Genomic DNA, 23,791 nt, shown 5'->3' on the forward strand with positions numbered 1-23,791 from the left:
TAAATTGGAAATTGTCCTTTCTCCCATTCTACCATCTGGGGGAGGGAGTGGGGTACGGTTAAATCGGAAAAATTAGAAAAAATGAGGTATTTGTAACTTACGAACTGGTGATGAGATCATAATGAAATTTGATCTTTAGAAGGATCTTGTGCTTTAGAGCTCTCATTTTAAATCCTGACCGTTCTCTTTAGGGGAGCTGGGGGTTGATAATTTTGAAAAATTGAGGTATTTTAACTTAAGAACGGGTGACAGGATCTTAATGAAATTTGATGTTTAGAAGGAACTCATGTCTCAGAGCTCTTATTTTAAATCTTCTTACTTCAAATCCCGACTTTAAATCCCTTACTTTAAATGTCGTAGATACGTGATTGACATAACCGAACTGGATACACTCTCTTTGGGGGAGTCAGGGGGTGGGGTTCAGTGCTTTGGTGAGTTTGGGGCTTCTGGACGTTCTAGGACGATGAAAATAGGTAGGCGTGTCAGGGAGCTTGATAAAGTCACTTTTCTCCGATTCGACCATCTGGGGAGGCTGAAGGGAGAGGAAAAATTAAAAAAAAGAGGCGTTTTAACTTACGAGTGGGTGATCAGATCTTAATGAATTTTGAAATTTAGAAGGACCTCGTGCCTCAGAGCACTTAATTTTAAATCCCGACCGGCATTAAGCTTCTTATTTTCCTTTTAAAGCAATCTCTTGATTCTTAGAATTTTGTCAGAGCTCATACCATATGAGCTCTTGGCTCTTCCGACCTCGTCACAAGTGTCATATGAGCTCTTAGATCTTGTTTGTACAAGTAGGAATGATTTTTTTTTTCTTTTCTAGGTACTGGAACATCATAGAATGTTGTTTAAGGGCTCATTATATGTATAACTCATGCAATCTGTGTAACATATTAAATAAAAAAGCAAGTTTTTTTTAACTGAAGGCAAGGAGTGACGTTAAAACTTAAACCGAAGAGAAATTATTCCGTATATGAATACGTTCTGTCCCTTCCTCAACGCCCCGCTCTTTACTCTAAACTTTTTTATGGCACTTGGTATTAACCAAGTGACATATAGCAATCGCCAATTCTGTCGGTCTGTCTGTCTGTCGGTCCCGGTTTTGCTACTTTAGGCACTTCCAGGTAAGCTAGGACGATGAAATTTGGCAGGCGTATCAGGGAAGGGACCAGCTTAAATTAGAATAGTCGTTTTCTCAATTTGACCATCTGGGGGGGGGAGTGGGGGCCGGTTAATTCGGAAAAAATAGAAAAAAAGAAGCATTTTTAACTTATGAATGGGTGATGGGATCTTAATGAAATTTGATGTTTGGAATGATATTATGTCTCAGAGCTCTTACTTTAAATCCCAACCGGATCTGATGACATTGGGGGGAGTTGGGGGGGAGCCTAAAATCTTGGAAAACACTTAGAGTGAAGGGATCGGGATGAAACTTGATGGGAAAAATAAGCACAAGTCCCAGATACATAATTGACATAATCGGAACGGATCCGCTCTCTTTGGGGTAGTTGGGGGGGGGGGGGGGGTAATTCTGAAAAATTAGAAAAAATGAGGTATTTTTAACTTACGAACGGGTGATCGGATCTCAATGAAATATGATATTTAGAAGGATATCGTGTCTTAGAGCTCTTATTTTAAATCCCGATCGGATCTTGTGATATTGGGGGAGGGGAGTTGGGAGGGGGAAGCCTAAAACTTGGAAAACACTTAGAGTGGAGGTATCGGGATGAAACTTTGTGGAAAAAATAAACACAAGTGCTAGATACATGATTGACATAAACGGAACGGATCCGCTCCCTTTGGGATAGTTGGGGGAGGGGTTAATTCTGAAAAATTAGAAAAAATAAAGTATTTTTAACTTACGAACGGGTTATCGGATCTCAATGAAATTTGATATTTAGAAGGATATCGTGTCTCAAAGCTCTTATTTTAAATCCTGACTGGATCAGGTGACGTTTGGGGAATTGTGGGGTGGGGGAACCTAAAATCATGGAAAACGCTTAGATTGGAGGGATCGGGATGAAACTTGGTGGGAAAAATAAGCATAAGTCTTACATACGCGATTTACATCATTAGAACGGACCCGATCTATTGGGGGGGGGGGGGGTAATTCTGAAAAATGAGAAAAAATGACGTATTTTTAACTTACGAAGGAGTGATCGGATCTTCATGAAACTTCATATTTAGAGAGACCTCGTAACTCAGATCTCTTATCTTAAATATCAACCGGATCAAGCGTAATTGGTGGGGGGGGGGCAGTTGGGGGGGGGGGAATATTAGAAAATACTTAAAGCAGTGAGATCAGGATGAAACTGGATGGGAAGAATAAAAACCTGTCTAAGATACGTGACTGTCATAACCGGACCGGATCTGCTCTCTTTGGTGGAATTGGAGGGGGGTAATTTTGAAAATTGAGGTATTTTTAACTTACGAAAGGGTGACCAGATCTTAATGAAATTTGATATTTAGAAGGATCTTGTGCTATAAATTTCTTATTTAAATTCCGACCAGATCTTGTGACGCTGGGGGGAGTTGGAGGGGAAAACCGGAATTCTTGGAAAACGTGAAAATTGGGGTATTTTTATCTTACGAATAGATCTCAACCGGATCAAGCGTAATTGGGGGGGGGACCGGAAATCTTAGAAAAAACTTAAAGCGGTGAGATCAAGATGAAACTGGATGGGAAGAATAAAAACCTGTCTAAGATACGTGACTGACATAACCAGACCGGATCTGCTCTCTTTGGCGGAATTGGAGGGGGGGTAATTTCGAAAATTGAGGTATTTGTAACTTACGAAAGGGTGACGAGATCTTAATGAAATTTGATATTTAGAAGGATCTTGTGCTTTAAAGTTCTTATTTAAATTCCGACCAGATCCTGTGACGTTGGGGGGAGTTGGAGGGGGAAACTGGAATTCTTGGAAAACGTGAAAATTGGGGTATTTTTACCTTACGAATAGATGATCGGATCTTAATGAAATTTGATTTTTAGAAAGAATTCATGTCTCAGAGCTCTTATTTCAAATCCCGACCAGATCGTTTGACATTGAGGGGAGTTGAAAGGGGAAATCTTGGAAAAACACTTGGAGTGTAGGAATCGGGATGAAGCTTGGTGGATAGAATAAACAAATCTCCCTGATACGTGATTGACAGAATCGTAATGGATTCGCTCTCTTTGGGGGCGTTGGGGGGAGGGGCTCAGTGATTTGGCGAGTTTGGTGCTTCTGGACGTGCTAGGATGATGAAAATTGATAGGCGTGTCAGGGAGCTGCACAATTTGACTTGATAAAGCCGTTTTCCCAGATTCGACCATCTGGGGGGCTAAAGGCAGAGAAAAAATTAGGTATTTATAACTTACGAATGGGTGATCGGATCTTAATGAATTTTGATATTTAGAAGGACATCGTGACTCAGAGCTCTTATTTTAAATCCTGACCGGCATTGAGCCTCTTATTTTCCTTTTTAAATCAATCTATTGATTCATAGAATTTTGTTAGAGCTCATACCATATGATCTCTTGGCTCTTAGCTCTTCTCGCCTCGTCACAAGTGCCATATGAGCTCTTAGCTTTTGTTATCACTTTAAAAAGTAGAGTTTTGACAAAAAGTCAAACTTTAGCGTGAATATTGGGGCGTTTAGGGGGGGGTCAGTCCCTTTCATATACGGAATAATTCATGTTCACTGCTTAGACCTACTTTCAGTTTTAAAAAAATGATAGTTTCCGAGAATTTTTCAACAAATATAGGTTCTAATTTGGCTCACCGTACATGAAAAAATAAAGCAAAATTTCCATATTAATTCCGGCAAAGTCCCCCCCCCCATGTAAAATTTCCTGTGGGTAGCTAACTAATTGTAGGCTCTGTATCATCGGTTAGTGGAAAAAAAAAGCATCATTGGCCAAACGAAAATAGCTAACAAATAATGTTTCAAAGCAAAATAAGAGCTGAAATCATAAATATATAAAAATTTTTCTTTGCTGTAAAATTATAATGAACAAAACAGATAATGATGTGCTGTTGTTGTTGATAATAATAAACGACTGTTTAAATAATCACGCGTATATTAATTCGTTCCAGGATATATCGTTACTAAAAATTCTAGGGCTAATTTACGCCTTCATAAATCAAAGAAAATGATTAGTTGGCAATTTTATTAAGTAGTGTAAACAGCGAAGTATACGTATTAATTTCATTTTCGTTTTAAGTTTTGATGTTACTCCTCACTTTCAGTCGAAGAGACCGTTTTAAAATTAATTTCTTATCTTTTTTAAACGATGCCAAGAAATATGGCCCTCCCATCCATGGCAAATCCCTTCCCTCCATGGTAAGTAACTCCATGTAAAGTTCTTCCCATATACAATCCCCAGGCTCAGTAGCAGGAAAATTTCCCCCAGATAATTCCATTCTAGCTGCAAAGTACTCCCGGACAATTTCTTGCGGAGGATTACGGCTGAAATTTTTTACTCAGCCACCTTTCATTTGAAAAGGACTTTTATTTTTGATTAATTTTGAAATCATGGAAAACATTCCCCTCTGTAGAAAGCTCTTCCCACAAATACCCCCGACCCCTAGTAGAAAGACACTACCGTAAAAAATTCCCTTTGGAGAATTTTCTCCGTGAAAAATTCCCCCCCCCCCCATCTACGAAAAGTAAAGTACTCCCGGACAAGTTCTTGCGGACGATTACGGCTGAAATTTTTTACTCAGCCACCTTTCATTTGAAACATACTTTTATTTTGTTTGATTTTAAAATCATGCAGAACATTCCCCCCTGTAGAAAGCTCTTCCCACAAATACCCCCAACCCCTAGTAGAAAGATACTACCATAAAAATTACCCTTAGAGAATTTTCCCCTTGAAAAATCCCCCCCATCTACGAAAAGTAATTTAGACAATTTTTACTCGGATAAATATCTCCCTCTGACTATTTCCCTTAGCATCTCTGCACATAAAATTGAGTCGGCAAAGAGAAAGTAAGGCAAATAAAAATATTTTTTGATAAGAATTCTGGCAAATTCTCTCTGTACAAAATTCCCCTTGGAAAGCCCATCCCCAAGAACTTCCCGCCCCATGGAAAACTATCCCCGTAGGAAATTCACCTTTCCCTAAAATGTCTCTATACTCAAAACTAGGGCTGGGGGGGGGTAGGTTATGCTCAAAGACATAGTTGCAGGGCTTTTCAACTATGTTGAACAAAACGGCTATCTCAGAATTTTGATCGGATGAAATTTAGAAAAAAAGGTGGGTGAGAGGGGGAATAGTTGCCTTCCCCCCGATCTGTTTGGTCACTTAAAAAGCACACCAGAGCTTTTAATTTCCGTTTGAATGGGTGCTTTCTCGATATTCTAGGACCATTGGTTCGATATGATCACTCCTGAAAAAATAATTAAATACGCATCCGTGATCTTTGTTCTAACAAAAAATACAAATTCCACCCAATTTGCAGATGGGAGCTTGAAACTTCTACAGTAGGATTATCGAATACGTTGAACCTGATGGTCTGACTTTCATCAAAATTTCTTGACTTTGAGGGGGCGTTCTCCTCTTTTTTGAAAATCAGGCAAATTTTTTTTATGCTCGAAAATTTTGTAGACCCATTTGAAACCTATAAAGTAAAAGAAAGTGCATAACGAACATACTACAAATAAAAAATATAAAACTTTTTTAATGAGATTAGATTTTTAAAAAGACAAGTTTTTCAACGGAAAGTAAGGAGCAACATTTAAACTTAAAACGAACAGAAATTGTTACGCATACGAGGAGGATCACCTCCTATTCAATACGTCACTCTTTACGCTAAAGTTTGAATTTTGTTCCAATTCTTTAAAAATAACACTGAATCACAAAGGCTGTTTAATCAGAATAAATAGCTCTTTTGAAACTACTAAATAAACTTTAGAGTAAAGAGCAAGGTTTGACTAGGTGGTGAACCCCTCATATATGTAATAATTTCTGTTCGTTTTAAGTTTTAGCGTAGCTCCATACTTTCCGGTGAAAAAACTTGTTTTGTTTTTCGTTTAAATTTAATTTCTGATCCTTTTTTAAATAATATGGGGAATCTGGCACCCCTTAATAGAAATGTCTTATTCCCTTGAAAACTTCCTCCATGGACATCCCCCTGAAAACGTCTGTCTACTTCCAAATAACCGTTCTTTTAAGTTTCGATTACGACTGAGCTGGGTCGCTCCTTACAGTTCGTTACCACGAACTGCTTGATTACCAATCAAAATCCAAACAGAGATCATTGAAATATTGATGTTTTTTTTTTTTTTTTTTTTTACCAAAAGTATTGTATTCATAAAACTTTATAGTTTCCTGAAACTTAAAACAAATATGAATTGCTCTGTGTATAAGGACTGCCCCCTTCTCAACACCTTGCTCGTTAAACGAAAGTTTTTAGTGCTCTGAAAAATTTTATCTTTCCGATTTCATTTTTTTTTTTTTTTGAAAAAAGCCAAACTTCACAGTAAAGAGTTAAGAGCTAAGGAGCAGACAGCCCCCTTAATATAAAGAATAATTTATTCAAGTAGGTTTCAGGTCTGTTCCTTGCTTGCATTTAAAAAACTCTTTTTTTTATTTAATTTCTTATTGTTTTCCAAATCATGCCCAGGCCAAACCAAGATATAATTTGAGGTGCCGGTCCTTAAATCCATGATTAATTGCTTTTAAAATGTGTAAACCACTAATTGTATGTTGATTAGAACCGGCCTACGTTCACATTTGCAATACCAATTTTGGATAAATTTCAATATACTTAAAAAATTGGCAGTGAATAGTAATTTTGGATAAATTTCCTTGTTTGTATTACTACTAAAGAATTTCAGTTGGATAATAAGGAGTATTATTGTTAGTATGGATGGAAATTCTATCAGGATTTCGATCTTTTACATAACTGAAGCCATCCCAACCTCTACAATAGAATTTTTTTATCGATAAGTACATTACATACATTTCCTTAAATATAGTAAACAGAAAAAGAAAATAACACCATTTAAAATTGCTGAAAACTAAGTTACCAGCAGTATTTGCCACCCTAAAGAAGTTTCCTGGCGGGGCTGAAGGTGACCTGTCTTGTCTTTTCCACCTCTGTACTGGTAGATATGGGGATGTAACATTTTAGCTGTATAGAGAAACACTTTAAATTCATTCCTACTCCTGCCCTACTTTTTTCTACATTTATCTGAAGCCTCATGAAGAGTAATTAGTTTGTCCCTTAAAATTTTCTTTTTAGGAATCTACCCTGCTGCCACGTAAACAATGACTCCCTCCCTCCCCTCATTATAGCCGATACGAAATTACAGATCACCAAAAGTAGCCTAATTTCATGACAAATAAAGCGAATCAACTTGGTTGAATCCAGTAATGCCACCATTAGCTTCCCAGAATTTTAAATTGATTGCAGATTCGTCGTCTTTGGGATAAAATTATAGTTTCGTGCCCTAAAATGACAGAAAACAAAACTTTCCCCTGACCCAATATGTATGGTCACTTAAACAGGAGGTTTAAATTTACGTTTGAATGGGCTCCTTCCCAATTATCTTGGACCTTCGGTTTTATACAATCACCCCTCATAAAAAACAAATCAAATAAACATGCATCGACGATGTTTCTTCTGAGCCTGAGCCAAGAGCCCAAATGGCACTTGTGACGAGGTTATCACAAACTATAAGACCATATACTCTGATAAGATTCTCTTATGATGATTTTTTTTTAACCTGTTCATTTTGTTGAATTGAATAGGACAATAAAAACAAAGTGGGTTAATTTGACAGCTGGGTAGTAAGTTTAAATTTTGTTTTTCTTTCACTATTCTACTTTTTTAATATATGAATATGTAAATAACTTCGAAGACCACACTGCATCACCATGACAAAAATATAACTGTTCAAAATAGGGATGAAACTTTTTAATTGACAGTGAAACAAATGTAAAATTTTTAACTGGATATTTCGAACACATATACAGTGTACATCATCAGCAGTGAAGTTAGTTTTACTGCTGATGATGGACACTGTATATGTGTTCGAAATATCCAGTTAAAAATTTTGTATTTGTTTCACTGTCCATTAGAAGGTTTTATCCCTATTTTGAACTGTTATATTTTCGTCTGAATATGTAAGGGATTTAAGTTCGAGGGGGCACTGTCATGTTTTGAAAGAGGTACATTTTTAAAGGCCGTTATAAAATCAAAACGTGGTACCTATGAAGGTTGTATGGTTTCGAGTATCTCTACTCCTTCTGCAAACTTTTCTAGGGCGTAGAAAATTGCATAAAGACAAGTCTTCACCTGTTACAATCTATAGAAGGAATAAATTTTTCTTTAATTTTGGCTTGACTTTGATTTTCTTTTAAGATTAAATGCATAATAAGTAAATATAATATCGATGAAAAAATTGATCCCTTTGCCAGAAATCCTTTTTGTTTAAAATTTACTGTATTTTGTTTCATTTTGCATGCATTTTCAATGCTATTTTTATTTGAATTTTTTCTTAAAAATATTCAAAAATAAACTTATTCCTACGAAAAATTTCCTGAAATGTATTATATGTCACCCATCCATCAATATTTGGTGTTTGCCCCCCTCCCCCGAAAAATTTTCTGCCGGCACCCTTGATGAAGAAGTCGGAAGGTGGGCCTTCTCCAACCGAGTCAAGGCCAAAGAAGTAGTTATGACTGACTCTACCAACTTTTTCAAGAATGTTTAGACAACTTTTTTTTAGGGAAAATCAATTTTATAGAGACGAAAGCCTTTTTATTGCAGTATATTCTTATTATTTTCTAATCAATATTTAAGTTTTGATATTCAGTATCGGTGTTTTTCCAATATATCGCTGTTGTTATCGAATATCGACTAATGCCAGCGTGAAATTTGAAATCAATAAACGAGGAAAATGGTTATATCACTTGACATTGAGAGATACAAGAAATTGCTATATGACCAACCTGGTTAGTGTTTCTGCAGGTATGTATCTTTTTTAAATGTAGATTTTAGCTTTAAATGACGTGATTTGATTGTCATATTCATTTGAATAAAGACAAAGACTAGTTGGACTTTCACTTCAGCTTATCAGAAGGTTGAATGGCATCTCCCTCTAATTTGAAAAAATGTATTTTGGTTTATATTTAAAGTAGTAGCTTTCTGAAAGGAGACACGCTAAAACAAAAGAGTTTAAAATTCTAGTTTAGTGACTTCTAGCTATCTTGGAAAGGGTTAGGTTAGGAAAATGAAACTTTAGGGGATGGGTCTACAGGCTAAAGTATATCCTGGGAATGCATTTTAAAGAACCCACTTCCACCCCATCTTCCTTTAGGGGGCTCTGAAATTTGCCTGAAATCTGCCTTTAGTTCTGCAATTCCTGTTATTTTGAGTAGAATTCTGATCCATATCAATGTTTTTTTCTCAGATTTAGGAAGTGTATTCACATATCTTTAAAACCTTATAAATTGGGATTGAGCAAAGTTGTGAAGCAGAAAACCATTTTGTTGTACTTCATTCAAGCAGAAGATCTATTTTACAAGGTTTCACTTTTACAACTCACATATTATTAAAGCTCATCAAAGGTCAAGACCCTCTCAAGGGAGAGGGAGTGGAGGTAGGTACTTCCAAATACCTTCCCAGGACATACTTCAGCCTGTAGAACCATACCTGAAAGTTTGGTTTTCCTAACATAACCCCTTTCTGAGATAGCAAGAAGTCACTAAACTAGAATTTTACCCAAAAGAGAGGTGTTTTTAGATTGCTCTTTTTAATCTTAAAATTTTTTGTAATAATTCACCCTTTGATTATTTATTATTCTAGTCTTTCCTTTAATTGTATTGCCTACATATCTTAGGGCTATAAATAGGACCATCAAGCAGGCTAGAAACTAGTTTTCAAAAACAAAGATTTGACTGTAAAAAGAGCTTAAGATCCTGAAACTGTTTCCCATATTGAGGATAATTGTGCAAAATTACATCTTGTCACTAAGGTATTTAGTTCAGGATTCACAAAAACATCAGTAAAACCCATGCCCAATTCACTCCTCTAGAGTCCAAATTTAAAAAAGGAATCTGACAATTCAGAGTTCTTGATCCAGCAAGTCAATTAGATGCCTTATAATCATGATATGACTCTCAACAATGATGAATTTTCTAACACAATGCTATTCAAACTTGCAATTTTATACCTGTTATGCAATTTTATACATATTTAGGGTTTGTTCAGCCACTTGTAATTCTCTATAATGTGTGTGTTTTTTTTTGTCTGATGCCTGCTATTAAAACAAAACAAAAAATAGTCATTAGGCTACTATGTAATGTATTAAGCTACTGTACAATAAAATGTGAAAAAAGAGTTAAAATAACAGTATAGAGAAAACTATTACATTTTCTTAGAGAAAAAGTAAGCTATTATTTACTAAAGAATAAGTATCAGGTTTTTTAAGAAGGGGGGAACAGGGACAATCATGAAATTTTTTTTGGATATTTATCAAATTTTAGTGGCTGGGGGATAGTAGTAAACCCTGCAAGACTTGTTGAGGTAAAAGCTGTTTTCTAGCATCCATAATTTTGGAAAACCAAAAGCAGTAAATAGTTATATTCTCTTCTTGTTGGGAAAAGAAAACAAATATAGAAATCTAAAAATATATGGTAGGAAATAACAAAATATTCCTACTACTCTTCAAGGTCATCCTGCCACATTTTTGACCTGCTAAGGTCACCAATTTTCTATACCACATAATTTTGAGCAAGCTTTGCAATGTTGGTATAACACACTGGCTAGAAACAGAAATTGGTAGTCTTTTAAACTGTTGGGAACCATTAAGTTACAAATATATTAGGTTCTTGATTTGGAAGCAAAGACAAAGTATTGTTGTGTGGCCTTATTTCACTGCATTATAAGGTATTTATTGATGCTCTAGTATTGTATAATGTCCTATAGCACTCGATTCTATTCGCTTGGAGTTTAACTTTTGTATTAAAAGTTGTCATAGTCAATACTATTTTCACCATTTAATTCTACAGGGGAATATTCTATGATATTTTGCACTTTCTAGTCCTAAAATGAGCAACTAGCATTCTATTATTCATGCCTTCCCATTCTAAGTAAGAGTTCACAGCTTCCTTTGAACCCTCTTCCCTGTCTATGCTCCCCATCCTTACTACCTGAATAAATAAATTCTATGTCACCGAATTTCATGTTTCCTACCCCTGTGATATGAGTATCTGAAACTTCTACTAGTCCAGCTGAAAATGTCTGAAGTTGTCAATCAAATGTCAGTGCCATAGTCGTTTCTCAACATTGGAATGTTACCAAGTCACATTTTTCACTTCATTTTAATTGTTTAATTTATTATGGGCTCAGGAAAAGAAATTGTCCCATTATGAAAGATAAAATAAATTAAAAAATGAGATAATATGTTGTTTTTTTTAAATGGAAGGGGTGTGTGTAAATATTAAATTAGAGCAATATCAAAATTAGATAATAGTCTAGGAATTAAAACATAGTCTCCTAAAAGTCAAGAAATAAACACAAGATCTTGGTGTTTTCTTTGATCAAATATGTCTTAGGCAAAGGGCTAGTCTTCTTTGGCTAAATGTCTTTTTCATTACTGCTGAATATCTATTTAGTGTATCCTTCTTTGGTGAAATTGTTGTCAAATAAATACCCAACTACATTTGTTGAACAATCTAGCATTTGGAACATTTGTCTTCCAATAGATAATTCATAGTGCACCCTACCGTCCTACAGGTGGCTACATATCATTTGTAATGCTTTTTATTTGTTTTCTAGGTTCCAATGGAGTGGGTGCAATTCAGAGGATTAGAAATCTTCTAAAGTTCAATCCCAATCTTGTCTTATTGAAGCTAGCCCTCTTTCTTCACTATGGTGGTAAGTGAACTTACTTTGTCTAAATTATTTCTCAAAATAAAAACCAAAAAGTACAAATGTTATAAATTTCTCCTTAAAAAAAACATCGACAAAATTCAAAATGTCTCCTGTAAGAAACACCACAAATAAAAGAAAAATAAAGATAGGGGTCTCAAATGCTCTTAATTTTTTAATATCAAGAATCGAAATTGCAAAGTTTCCAGGAATCAATGGCATTATATATCAAATATTCAATTTATTTTCATTAGTTCTTTCCAGTCATCTTGTTTATTGTTAGGATGTTCTATTCTATTTTTCATTAATATTTTGAAAAACAAAAGCATATTGTTCAAGATACATATAGTTTTGAATATACGCAAATGACACAACAGGCTTTAAACTTTCATGGTTAGGGAAGGGAGAAAAGGGCACGAGTCAAACTAGAGTTTGTAGTAATTTGGTTCGTTTTAATGTTGACTTGAATATTCAATTTAATTTTATTCGTTTGAATTAATGAGTAAAATTTAATTTTACTCCTTTTGAATAAACGCAAATGACACAGCAGGCTTTAGACTTTCATGGTTAGGGAGGGGGAAAAGGGCAGGAGTCAAACTAGTGTTTTTAGCAATGTTGTTCGTTTTAAATTTGACGTGAATATTCAATTTAACTTTACTTGTATAAAGATTTGTTTATTCGTCTATATTAGTACCTATTACCTATGATCGTTTGTTATGATCCTTTATTTTAATTTCCCTTTGTTTCTGATTTCATTTATTCTTTAATAGTAATTCCTGGTCGTTTTGATTTTTAGTTATAAGAGAAATTTATTTTGGCTGCCAGTAGGTATACTGTAATCGATGGCCGGCGGTTATTTCCCCAGGTGTTACCCCCTGCGGAAAATATTCCCCCCATGGAAAATACGCCCCCGTGGAAAATAGGGCTTTCCAGATTTGAGAATTTTATTTGCTTTTTTTTCTTAGGGGGAGGAATTTCGGTACTTGTGAATTATGCACCACTCGTTCAAGTTTATGTTGTTTAAAACTCGAGAAAAAACCGGTTTCTTCATTAGTTTCTCCATGAAAAATTTCGGTAGTTGTGTATTATACGCCACTCACTCAAGTTTACGATGTGTAAAACTCGAGAACAAACCGGTTTCTTCGTTAGTTTTCTTTGTTTCTTTAGAGACAAATTTGGGCTATAAATTTGTACATTAAGGGCGGGGGCTAAAGTATAGCGGGTCTGCATATAAAATGTGTTAGGTAAAATTATTCTGCATATTATGAAGTAAGAATTGTTTTCTAACTTCAAACTGTCCAAATACTTTACCCCCCCCCCCCCCCTTAAGTGCAAATATATAGCCCAAATTATGTATTTCCCATCTATTCTGTCACGTGTCTTTGTCTTGTCTCGCGCTAAGCTGAAAGAAACTAACTAAGAAACCGATTTGTTCTCAAGTTTTACACAACGTAAACTTGAGTCGCGTATAATACACAAGTACCAAAATTGCTTCTCCCTGCGGAACATAAAAAAACAAAATTCTCAAACTTGGAATTTCTTATTTTCCACGGGGGTATTTTCCGACGGGGGGGGGTGTAAAGGCCTAGAACCTCTAGAAGTCTGCCCACGAATTTTCTGTTCCCAGACAGTGTGTCATGTGAAAATTTTATAATAAGGTCTCGCTTGCTCTATTTTACTATGGAAAAACTGATTCATAATGCAAGATCCTCCCAAGATCATACTCCCAAGTTTTTTTTCTTGTAAAGAAGGGTAATAATTGTAACATATTTCTTTGATCTATTTGAGAAAAGTTTTTTCTTTGAAATTCAGCCACAGCTAAAAGAATCAACAGCAAAACAAATATTTAGGAGCATGTCTGCACTTAAGAGAAATAAGTGGGAGCTCATGCTAGCAAAAACCATGAAAGAGGTGCATACCCCATCTAAAATCTATTCAGCTCTCATTTCTTTTATAATATTTTTCTTCAAATCTGATTTGATTTTTTTTTCTGTTTTTTTTTAGCACTAAACTTGAAACAAGTACGAGTAGCACCCCTCCACTCTCAGAAACGGTGTTCATGTTTTTTTAGGGTGACTTTTATTTAAATATCCCCCTAAGACTTAATTTTTTTTTAACTCTATTGGATATTAAGCCCCGTGTGCTGGATAAAACTTTAGAAATTGAATTTTTTGGCAAAAAGTACTTAGTTGCTTTCTACACCCGAAATTGAATGTCTTGGGTGAAAATATCCTCAAGCCACGTTTTTTTTCGTTTCGACCCCTGTAACTGTAGTAAGGAGCGAGCCGGCTCAATAATAAACGGAATTATGAAAAACGGAATTTTGATGCAAATAGATACATCAAAAGAATCATATTTTTATGCTGATTTAAAATATATAAGTTTCATTGGATTTAGTCTTTACCATCAAAAGTTAAGAGCCTGAGAAAATTTGCCGTATTTCAGAAAATAGGAGAAAACACCCCCTAATAGTCATAGGATCTTAACGAAAATCACACCATTGCATTCAGCGTACAAGAGAACCCTACTGTAGAAGTTTCAAGCTCCTATCTGCAAAAGTATGGAAACTCGTATTTTTTGCCAGAAGACCAATCATGGGTGCGTGTTTATTTGGTCTTTTTTTTCTTTTCCCCAGGGGTGATCGTATCGATCCAGTGGCCCTAGACTGTCCCTTTTTGGCCCTTTTTAAGTGACTAAAAAATTGGAGGGCCCCTAGGCCCCCCTACGCTCATTTTTTCCCAAAATCAACGGATCAAAATTTTGAGACAGCCAGTTTGTTCAGCATAGTCGAAAAACCTAATAACTATGTCTTTGGGGACGACTTACTCCATCACAGTCCCCGGGAGAGGGCCCGCTAGTTACAAACTTTGACCGTTGTTTATATATAGTAATGGTTATTGGGAAGTGTAGAGACATTTTCCGGGGGGATTTTTTTTTGGTTGAGGGGGAAGCTGAGGAGAGGGGTTTACGTGGGAGGATCTTTCCATGGAAGAATTTCTCATGGGGACAAGAGAATTTCCATGAAGGGGGCACAGGATTTTCTAGTATTATTTAAAATAAAAAATAGTGAAAAAACAAATATGAAAAAGTTTTTCCAACTGAACGTAAGGAGAAAATAAAAACTTAAAACGAACACAAATTATTAAGCATATGAGAGGTTCATCTCTTCCTAAATACCTCGCTCTTTACGCTAAAGTATTTTTAGTAATTTTAACTGTTTATTCTACGGCCTTTGTGATTCAGGGGTCATTCTTAAGGAACTGGGACAAAATTTAAGCTTAGTGTAAAGAGCGAGGTATGGACAAGGGGGATACCCCCTCATATACGTAATGAAAAAAATACGAATTTAGAAGTTCGTTACGTAAGTTAATTCGTAAGTTACGTGTATTTTTTACTAATAAAAACTTTCGTAAAAAATCAAAAGCTCTAGTTGCCTTTTCAAGTAACCAAAAGATTGGAGGGCAACTAGGCCTCCTCTCTCGCCTCGTTTTTCTCAAAATCGTCCGATAAAAACCAAGAGATAGCCATTTAGCCAAAAAAATTAATGTGCAAGTTTCATTTTAATTATTCATATGTGGAGAGCCAAAACCAAAATATATATTAATTCAGAAACATTCAGAAATTAAATAAAAAAACAAGTTTTTAACTGAAAGTAAAGAGCAACATTAACACTTAAAACGGACAGAAGTTACTCCGTATATGAAAGGGGCTATTCCCTCTCCAACGCCCCGCTCTTTGCGCTAAAGGTTTTTACTGCTTTAAAAAGTAGAGTTGATAGAAATAGTTAGACTTTGATTGTGTAAAGAGCGGGGCGTTGAGGGGGGAACAACCCCTTTCATATACGGAGTAATTTCTGTTCGTTTAAAGCTTTAATGCTCCTTCTTACTTTCAGTTAAAAAAAACTGGTTTTTATGGCACTTGTTATTAACCAAGTAACGTATAGCAATCACAAATTCTGTCGGTCTCTCGGTCCCGGTTTTGCTACTTTAGGCACTTCCAGGTAAGCTAGGACGATGAAATTTCGCAGGCGTATCAGGGACTGGACCAGATTAAATTAGAAATAGCCTTTTTCCCGATTTGACCATCTGGGGGGGGGGCGTAAATTCGGAAAAATAGAAAATTGAAGTATTTTTAATTTACGAACGGTTTATCAGATAAAATCTTAACCTAATCATAATCTTAACCTAAAATCTTAGAAAACATTTAGAGTGGAGGGATCGGGATGAAACTTGGTGGGAAAAATAAGCACAAGTCCTGGATACATGATTCACATAACCAGAACGGATCCGATCTCTTTGGGGTAGTTGGGGGGGGGGGCGTTAATTCGGAAAAATAGAAAATTGAAGTATTTTTAACTTACGAACGGTTTATCAGATAAAATCTTAACCTAATCATAATCTTAACCTAAAATCTTAGAAAACATTTAGAGTGGAGGGATCGGGATGAAACTTGGTGGGAAAAATAAGCACAAGTCCTGGATACATGATTGACATAACCAGAACGGATCCGATCTCTTTGGGGTAGTTGGGGGGGGGGATTAATTCTGAAAAATTAGAAAAAATGAGGTATTTTTAACTTACGAACGGGTGATCGTATCTCAATCAAATTTGATATTTAGAAAGATATCGTGGCTCAAAGCTCTTATTTTAAATACTGACCGGATCTGGTGACATTGGGGGGGGGGAGTTTGGGGGAAATCTAAAATCATGGAAAACGCTTAGATTGGAGGGATCGGGATGAAACTTGGTGGTAAAAATAAGCAGAAGTCTTAGATACGTGATTTACATAATTGGAACGGATCCGCTCTGTTGGGGGGGGGGGTTAGATCTGAATGAAATTTGATATTTAGAAGGATCTTATGCTTTAAAGCTCTAATTTTAAATTCCGACGAGATCCTGTGACATCGGGGGGAGTTGGAGGGGGAAACAGGAATTCTTGTAAAACGTGAAAATTGGGGTATTTTATCTTACGAATAGATGATCGGATCTTAATGAAATTTGATATTTAGAAGGAATTCCTGTCTCAGAGCTCTTATTTCAAATCCCGACCATATCTTTTGGCATTGGGGGGAGTTGGAGGGGGAATCTTGGAAAACACTTGGAGTGGAGGAATCGGGATGAAGCTTGGTGGATAGAATAAGCAAATGTCCTTGATACGTGATTGACGTAACCGTACTGGATTCGCTTTCTTTGAGAGAGTTGGGGGGCTCAGTGCTTTGGCGAGTTTGGTGCTTCTGGACGTGCTAGGACAATGAAAATTGGTAGGCGTGTGAGGGAGTTGCACAAATTGACTTGATAAAGTTGTTTTCCCAGATTCGACCATCTGGGGGGCTAAAGGGATAGGAAAAATTCGAAAAAATGAGGTATTTATAACTTACGAGTGGGTGATCGGATCTTAATGAATTTTGATATTTAGAAGGACATCGTTACTCAGAGCTCCTATTTTAAATCCTGACCGGTTATGTCATCACGTATCTAGGACATCTGCTTATTTTTCCCACCAAGGTTATTTTCTTAATGAAATTTGATATTTAGAAGGAATTCATGTCTCAAAGGTCTTATTTCAAATCCCGACCAGATCTTTTGACATTGGGAGGAGTTGGAGGGGGAAATCTGGGAAAACACTTGGAGTAGAGGAATCGGGATGAAGTTTGGTGGATAGAATAAGCAAATGTCCTTGATACGTGATTGACGGAACCGTACTGGATTCGCTCTCTTTGGGGTAGCTGGGGGGAGGAGCTCAGTGATTTGACGAGTTTGGTGCTTTTGGACGTGCTAGGACGATGAAAATGGATTGGCGTGTCAGGGAGCTGCTCAAGTTGACTTGATAAATTCGTTTCACCAGATTCGACCATCTGGGGGGCTAAAGGGAGAGGAAGAATCAGAAAAAATTAGGTATTTATAACTTACGAGTGGGTAATCGGATCTCAATGAATTTTGATATTTAGAAGGACATCATGACTCAGAGCTCCTATTTTAAATCCTGGCCGGCATTAAGCCTCTGATTTTCCTTTTAAATCAATCTATTGGTTCTTAGAATTTTGTTAGAGCTCGTACCATATGAACTCTTGGCTCTTAGCTCTTCTTGCCTCGTCACAAGTGCCATATGAGCTCTTAGCTCTTGTTTTTATTTAATAAATAAGTTAGAGCAGCTCACATTATAAACAAATATGTGTTGTAACATCAGTACTGGAATTTTTTTTTTTTATATAATGTGAGTTGTTCTTGTTTATTTATTTTTTTCTTCTTCGTGTGTTTAGTTGTTGTGTTTTTTTACTATGTATTATTTTTTTTTAAACATTTTTTTGTTTTTTCGTCTTTTCCTTTGAGAAAGGATCACGGACGTGGGGCCGAAATATTCAGAACATTTTTTAATTAAAGTGTTGTTTTGTTTTTATTTTCTGCTCACTGCTTTGTTGAAATTAAACCCCGTTTTTTCTTACTTAAATTTTGTAAATGGAAATGCAGTGTGGTGTAAGAAATTATTTATATCTGGGATTTGTTTTCGTGAGGGGAGTTATCAAAAAGATTTAAAACGCATAAAAAATTATGTTCATAGTCATTTTGTTACGTTTTTACGAGTCAAACATTTTTTTGGGGGGGGGGATTCAAACTCCCTAATCTCCCCTGTATACGGAGTTGATTCCCGTAGGATTTCAAAATCTCTTGTGTGACATATGCTAGATTTTCAAACCCACAAGATAGAGAATTTGGGTTTTAGCCATTGCTAAAACTGTCAAAAAGTATGTGTTGCTCTAAGTTTCTTGGAAAATGTAAATAATAGAAAGTACACCACCCAGTTTCTTGACTAGAGCCGTTTAACAGTGGGAGGGGGCATCTGGGACATCTGCTCCAGGTTTTGTGAATGGGGGTTGCCCACTTTGATCCTATTTTTACTTTGATTTGGTGTTTTTTGCTCATATTTGAGTCGGCAGGGGGTGCTGTAATTAATTTTGCCCGGACACCACCAACCCTAGGAACGACTCTGTTGTCGACTCATTAAATTTCCTGACATAATCCCTTGATGCCCTAGTTCAAACACAAAGAAGAGAAGATCCCAACTGTTTTCCAGTATTAGGTCAAAAAGGGCTTTTGGAATACCAATTTTCCTTGCTTACACATAAAGTAGTTTTCCTCTATTCAAAGTTAGACTCGTTTCAGTTATATAAAAAAAACATGAAAAAGCAATTTTTTTATGTTTACATAATTCAAAAAGAAATTTCTGAAGAAGAATTTGAATTTGCACACAATTTTAGGACAAGATGTGATCGTCAAAGCTTATTTATTTATTTATTTATTAATACCAAATACGGTAAGCTTTCAAGCTTGTCGCACTTATGAGACTGTATTCACTGATATCTCACATCTGATGTACTAGGCCTTGTCAGTGTCTTGATTAAGCTACGCAGCAAAGTTTTGGAGTTGTACCAGTTATAGCTAAATTACGATCTAAGCATCCCATCTTTAGCCTTATCAAACATTTCATGGTAACGAACTGTAATTAAGGAGCGACACGGCTCAATAGTAACCGAAGTTCTAAACACTGAATTTTTATATCAATAGATTTATCAAAAAATTGGCTTTTTATGCTGATTCCAAGTATATAAGATTAATCAAGTTTAGCGTTACCTATTAAAAGCTACGTGTCTGTGAAAATTTGCCTGATTTTCAAAAAGGGGGAAAACACGCCTTAAAATTCAAAGGATGCTAATGAAAATTACATCATCAGATTCAGCATATCCAAGAGCCCCCATTGTAGAAATTTCATGCTCCCGTCTGCAAAAATATGGAATATTGTATTTTTGCCAAAAAAGTGACCAAAACATTGGACTCCACTAGCCCCCTCCCATCCCCGCCTTTTTCCCTCAAAGTCGTCCGGTCAAAATTTTGAGATAGCCGTTTTGTTCAGCATAGTTGAAAGACCCAATAACTATGCCTTTGGAGATAAAATGACCCCCTCTCCCCGGACAGGTCTTGGGGAAAGGTCTTTGAACTATAAAATTATCCACTGTTTACGTATAATATTTCTTATTGGGAAGTATTCCTACATTTCCCAGATGGGAGGGGATGAATTTTCTGCTGGGGGATTTTCTAAGGGAAAAATTTTCCATGGGAAGAGAAGTTTCAGGAGGGTGATCTTTCCAGGGGAAATTCTACAGTGGGGGAATTTGCCAGAATTCCTTTACGAATTTCCTTTTATTAGTTTTACTTTATTTGTGCCAACTCAATTTGACATGTGGAGGTACTAAGGAGAATTTTCTGCGGGGGGGAATTTTTACCGGGTTGGAATTGTCTAGAGTGTTTTGTGTAGGAGGGGAACATTTCTTACGGGAGAAATTCGCCTTGGGGGAGTTCTTCACGGTATGAATTCTCCTGAGAGAATTTAGCGGGAGCAGCTTTCTACTAGGGGGTGGGTTATTTGCGGTATAACTTTACGAAGAAGGAGGGGATTTTCGGCATTATTTTAAAAACAATCTTTTCAAATGAGTCCTTTTCAAATGAAAGTGTGCTAAAAAAAAATTTTGAGCTGAAACCGTCCACAAGAAATTCTTCGGGTGGAATTTTCAGCTAGAATGGAATTGTGTGGGAGGAATTTTTCTTGTAAAGGGGGGGGGTAATTTTCTTGAGAGTAAACTTCAATTGAGGCATTATCCGTGGGAGAAGGAATTTCCCATGGTGGAGGAGCCGGATATCCCGGCATTATTTAAAAACGATCAGAAATTAAATTAGAAAAACAAGTTTTTTTTTCATCTGAAAGTAAGAAGCAATATCGAAACATAGAACGAACAGAAATTATTACTTTTATAAGGGAGGCTGCCCTCTCCTCAATACCTCGCTCTTTGCGTTAGAGTTTTACTTTTTATGACTTTTAGAATAATAAGCTTTTTAAAATGGTTTAAATAACTTTAGCGTAAAGAGTGAGGTATTGAGGAGAGGACAGCCCTGTTATATATGTAATAGTTTCTGTTCAATTTAAGTTTTGATGTTGCTCCTTACTTTTAGACAAAAAACAATTTTTGTTTAATTATCATGCTTAAAATGATGGTCTATGGTTGTCGACCATGAAGATTTTGATTGTTCTGCTTAGCATCGTTTCAAATGGCACTTAAACGACTGTCTATGTTCCAGTTCCCCCCTAATGATAGAAAAAACCCATAAACATTAAAAATAAGAAATCAAAAAACGATACACATCAGTGCTTCCCGTGCAAGTGTGATTTTCCTTGTTGTTCAAGTCAAGTAGGGGGGGGGGTATATTCCTTATTGTCAAGTTTTAGAAAAGGGTGATTGCAATAACGCCCTTTTCATTTTGTTCCGGTGTCATTTTTGAGATGTTTGATGCTCTTTTCGAAATCCTCATAAATTTGTTTTTGCAATACTATTTTATTACTAAGATAAATAAAAATACTAGTTACTGTTCCTGAAACAGCTGCAAATTGGTAATTTTTCCTCACTATGTGGTTTCTCTAAAAACCGAAACGGCTCCGATTCTCTGTTCGATAGGTTGCAGCTAATGCTGCAACTATGATCAAGCTTTTTGGTTTAGACTGGATCTGACCTCTCTCTTCTACTAAATGCTTCGATAGTCGCCAATTCTCTAATACCTTTTAAATCTGTCCATTAATTGATCTCATAGACATATTTGCTTCTTTGATGCATTTAAACCTTACTGTGTGTGTTTTGGTGCGATAAGATATAAAGGATGTTTGCTATTTCTCTTTTTAGGAGTATCTGCTATATTTCCCTATTACACAGTCCACATGAAAAGCATTGGCCTGAGCATTGAAGAGATCAGTACAATTTCAACGTGTCTACCCTTTGTTTCTTTGATTTGTAGCCCCATTGCTGGTAATTATAATCTGTGACCTTTTTTGTTGCAAGCAATTAGATACAATTATTCTGGGATTATCCAAGCCAGAGATAAAAATAACGGCTGAAAGGGTAACTATACTATAAGCTGAAGTATCCTCGCAGGAGAGGAGTAGGGCAAAAGGGGAAAGAGGTGTACTGTTCCCAACTTTTTACTTATGGTAAAGTTTCTTTCATAGAGGAATCATTTCAATGCTTTTGGTCTTGGAAGAGTATCAATGATAAAATGAAAAAACAAAAAATGACAATGAACTGTTAAGTTAGGATAGAAAAAAAATGAGTGTTTTAAGTAGAGAATTTAGAAATGGGATGGGCAAGACAACAGAAGTCAAAATTTGCATTTTCGTGATATAACAGAAAAGTTTTAATGATGAAAATTTAAATTAACTCATCCAAATCTTTGTGGGAGTCATAAAATGAAAAACAAATTTGTAATATAAGTTAAGTTTATATAAATCAGTTTATCTGAATCCACCCCTAATTCTGTTAAAAAGGGATTATTTTAATAATTCTATTGCATTTATTTATTCATTTTGTACTCTGGCTTTCAAACCGACTGTTGTTCTCTAACACGGTTAAAGTTAGTCGAATTCTACGCAGAGTTCTCTCCAGTACAGACTGATTGACTGCAGCCAGGATTTTTTATGGGGAGGGCTTGGGAACAAAAACTTAAATAAACCATTAAAAATCTTTTATATACATTTTGTTACGTTTTTGTGAGTCGGACAATTTTTTTGTTTTCTTTGGGGGAGGGGTCACCCCCCCCCCTAGATACGCTGTATATATATACATATATGTTTTGTCGCCTATTTCATTCAAAATTTGTATTTCTGATGTAATTAATAATATACCTCCGACATATTTTTCTGGGTTGTTGAATATTTTGTATTTTGCTTATGTTGGTGACCTTCTTGTTATTAGCTGAAGTAAAGATAGCCTCTCCGATTCTGTTAATTACGTTTATGAAGCTTTTGTTCTGATTAGTTTTTATTTAAATGTCGCTAATTCCGAGTACCTTATTTTTGTCTCTTCGTTGTTTTTTTTTTTTTCACCTGCAACACCTTTGACATGCAAATCATTTTTTGTCCCTCTGGATCGTCTTTTAATGGCCGGGTATCAATATTACTTACAATCTATGATCTTTTCGTTCTCGGCTGATTTCCACAGTGTTGCCACTTGACCGGCACCGCTCCGCGGCACCGGCCTCGTCAAAAAGCGGCATTTCCGCGGCATCCTTGAACCAAAATGCGGTAAAAACCGCGGTATGTCCGAAATTCTCGGAAAAGCTGTGTTTTGTATTTTTGAGAGAGAATGGGTGAAAAATCTCGCTTTAATATGAATGTTGATTCAGTGTCAAGTGAAGTGTGGTGAAGATCTGTCATAAATTTGAGAAAACACATGCTGTCTATCCTTCTTTTCAGCGGTCAAAGGTAAGTATGGTCAGATCAGTCCGTGAACATACATTTGTCGTTCATCGTTTTCGTCAAGCACGCAACAGAAGTAAAAGTGCCGAGGTACCACAGCAGGGAAAGTCCACGGTGGGAAAACCGTATAAATGTTAAGTGAATAGTGAAGAAATTAAAAGCGATTTTCCCTTGGGCCTTCATGCCTATCCAATAGAATATTTGATGGGTAACTAGATTCTCGTATCTCAACCTTTTTTGATTAATGTTTAATGAAAATCAATATCTAAAGCTTCAAGAAGGAACATTCAGATAAATAATACAAGACAAATAGACAAGATTAATTTCAGATACATAATACAAGACAAACAGACAAGATTAATCGGAATCGAACTATCGGAATCGCACGTGTGTCACAAACAATATCTTTGGCCAGTCCATACACAATGCTTTGGTTCAAAACGTTACAGTCACGAGAAGAGGCACTAGCCTTCACTTTGAGCACACGCTTGACTAGTCCGGGTTCTAGCTCTAGCACTGACTTGCCCGAGTTGCGCTTTAGAATTGCGCTTAAGGCCACACTTGGTTTTCAGTGTTGCCGAAAGGGTCACTGCACTCAGTCGGTTTTGCTTATCAGTTTTCACTTCCTTGAGCAA

General features: G+C 36.1%; 1 protein-coding gene across 3 annotated transcripts in view; it reads left to right on the forward strand.

Annotated features, from left to right (window-relative positions):
- Nucleotides 1–23,791, forward strand: part of LOC136026243 (uncharacterized) — a 103,984-nt gene that overhangs the window by 58,578 nt on the left and 21,615 nt on the right. For 2 of the 3 annotated variants that reach the window (XM_065702600.1, XM_065702602.1), the window contains 2 exons: nt 11,772–11,870; nt 21,589–21,711. In XM_065702600.1, the coding sequence (XP_065558672.1) occupies nt 11,772–11,870; nt 21,589–21,711 (222 nt within the window). Of the gene's footprint in view, nt 1–8,784; nt 8,961–11,771; nt 11,871–21,588; nt 21,712–23,791 lie in introns of those variants that run through there. The other variant, XM_065702601.1, reaches the window with a different exon arrangement.

The sequence above is a fragment of the Artemia franciscana genome, chromosome 4 (genome assembly GCF_032884065.1).
Source record: "Artemia franciscana chromosome 4, ASM3288406v1, whole genome shotgun sequence".
NCBI classification, from domain to species: domain Eukaryota; kingdom Metazoa; phylum Arthropoda; class Branchiopoda; order Anostraca; family Artemiidae; genus Artemia; species Artemia franciscana.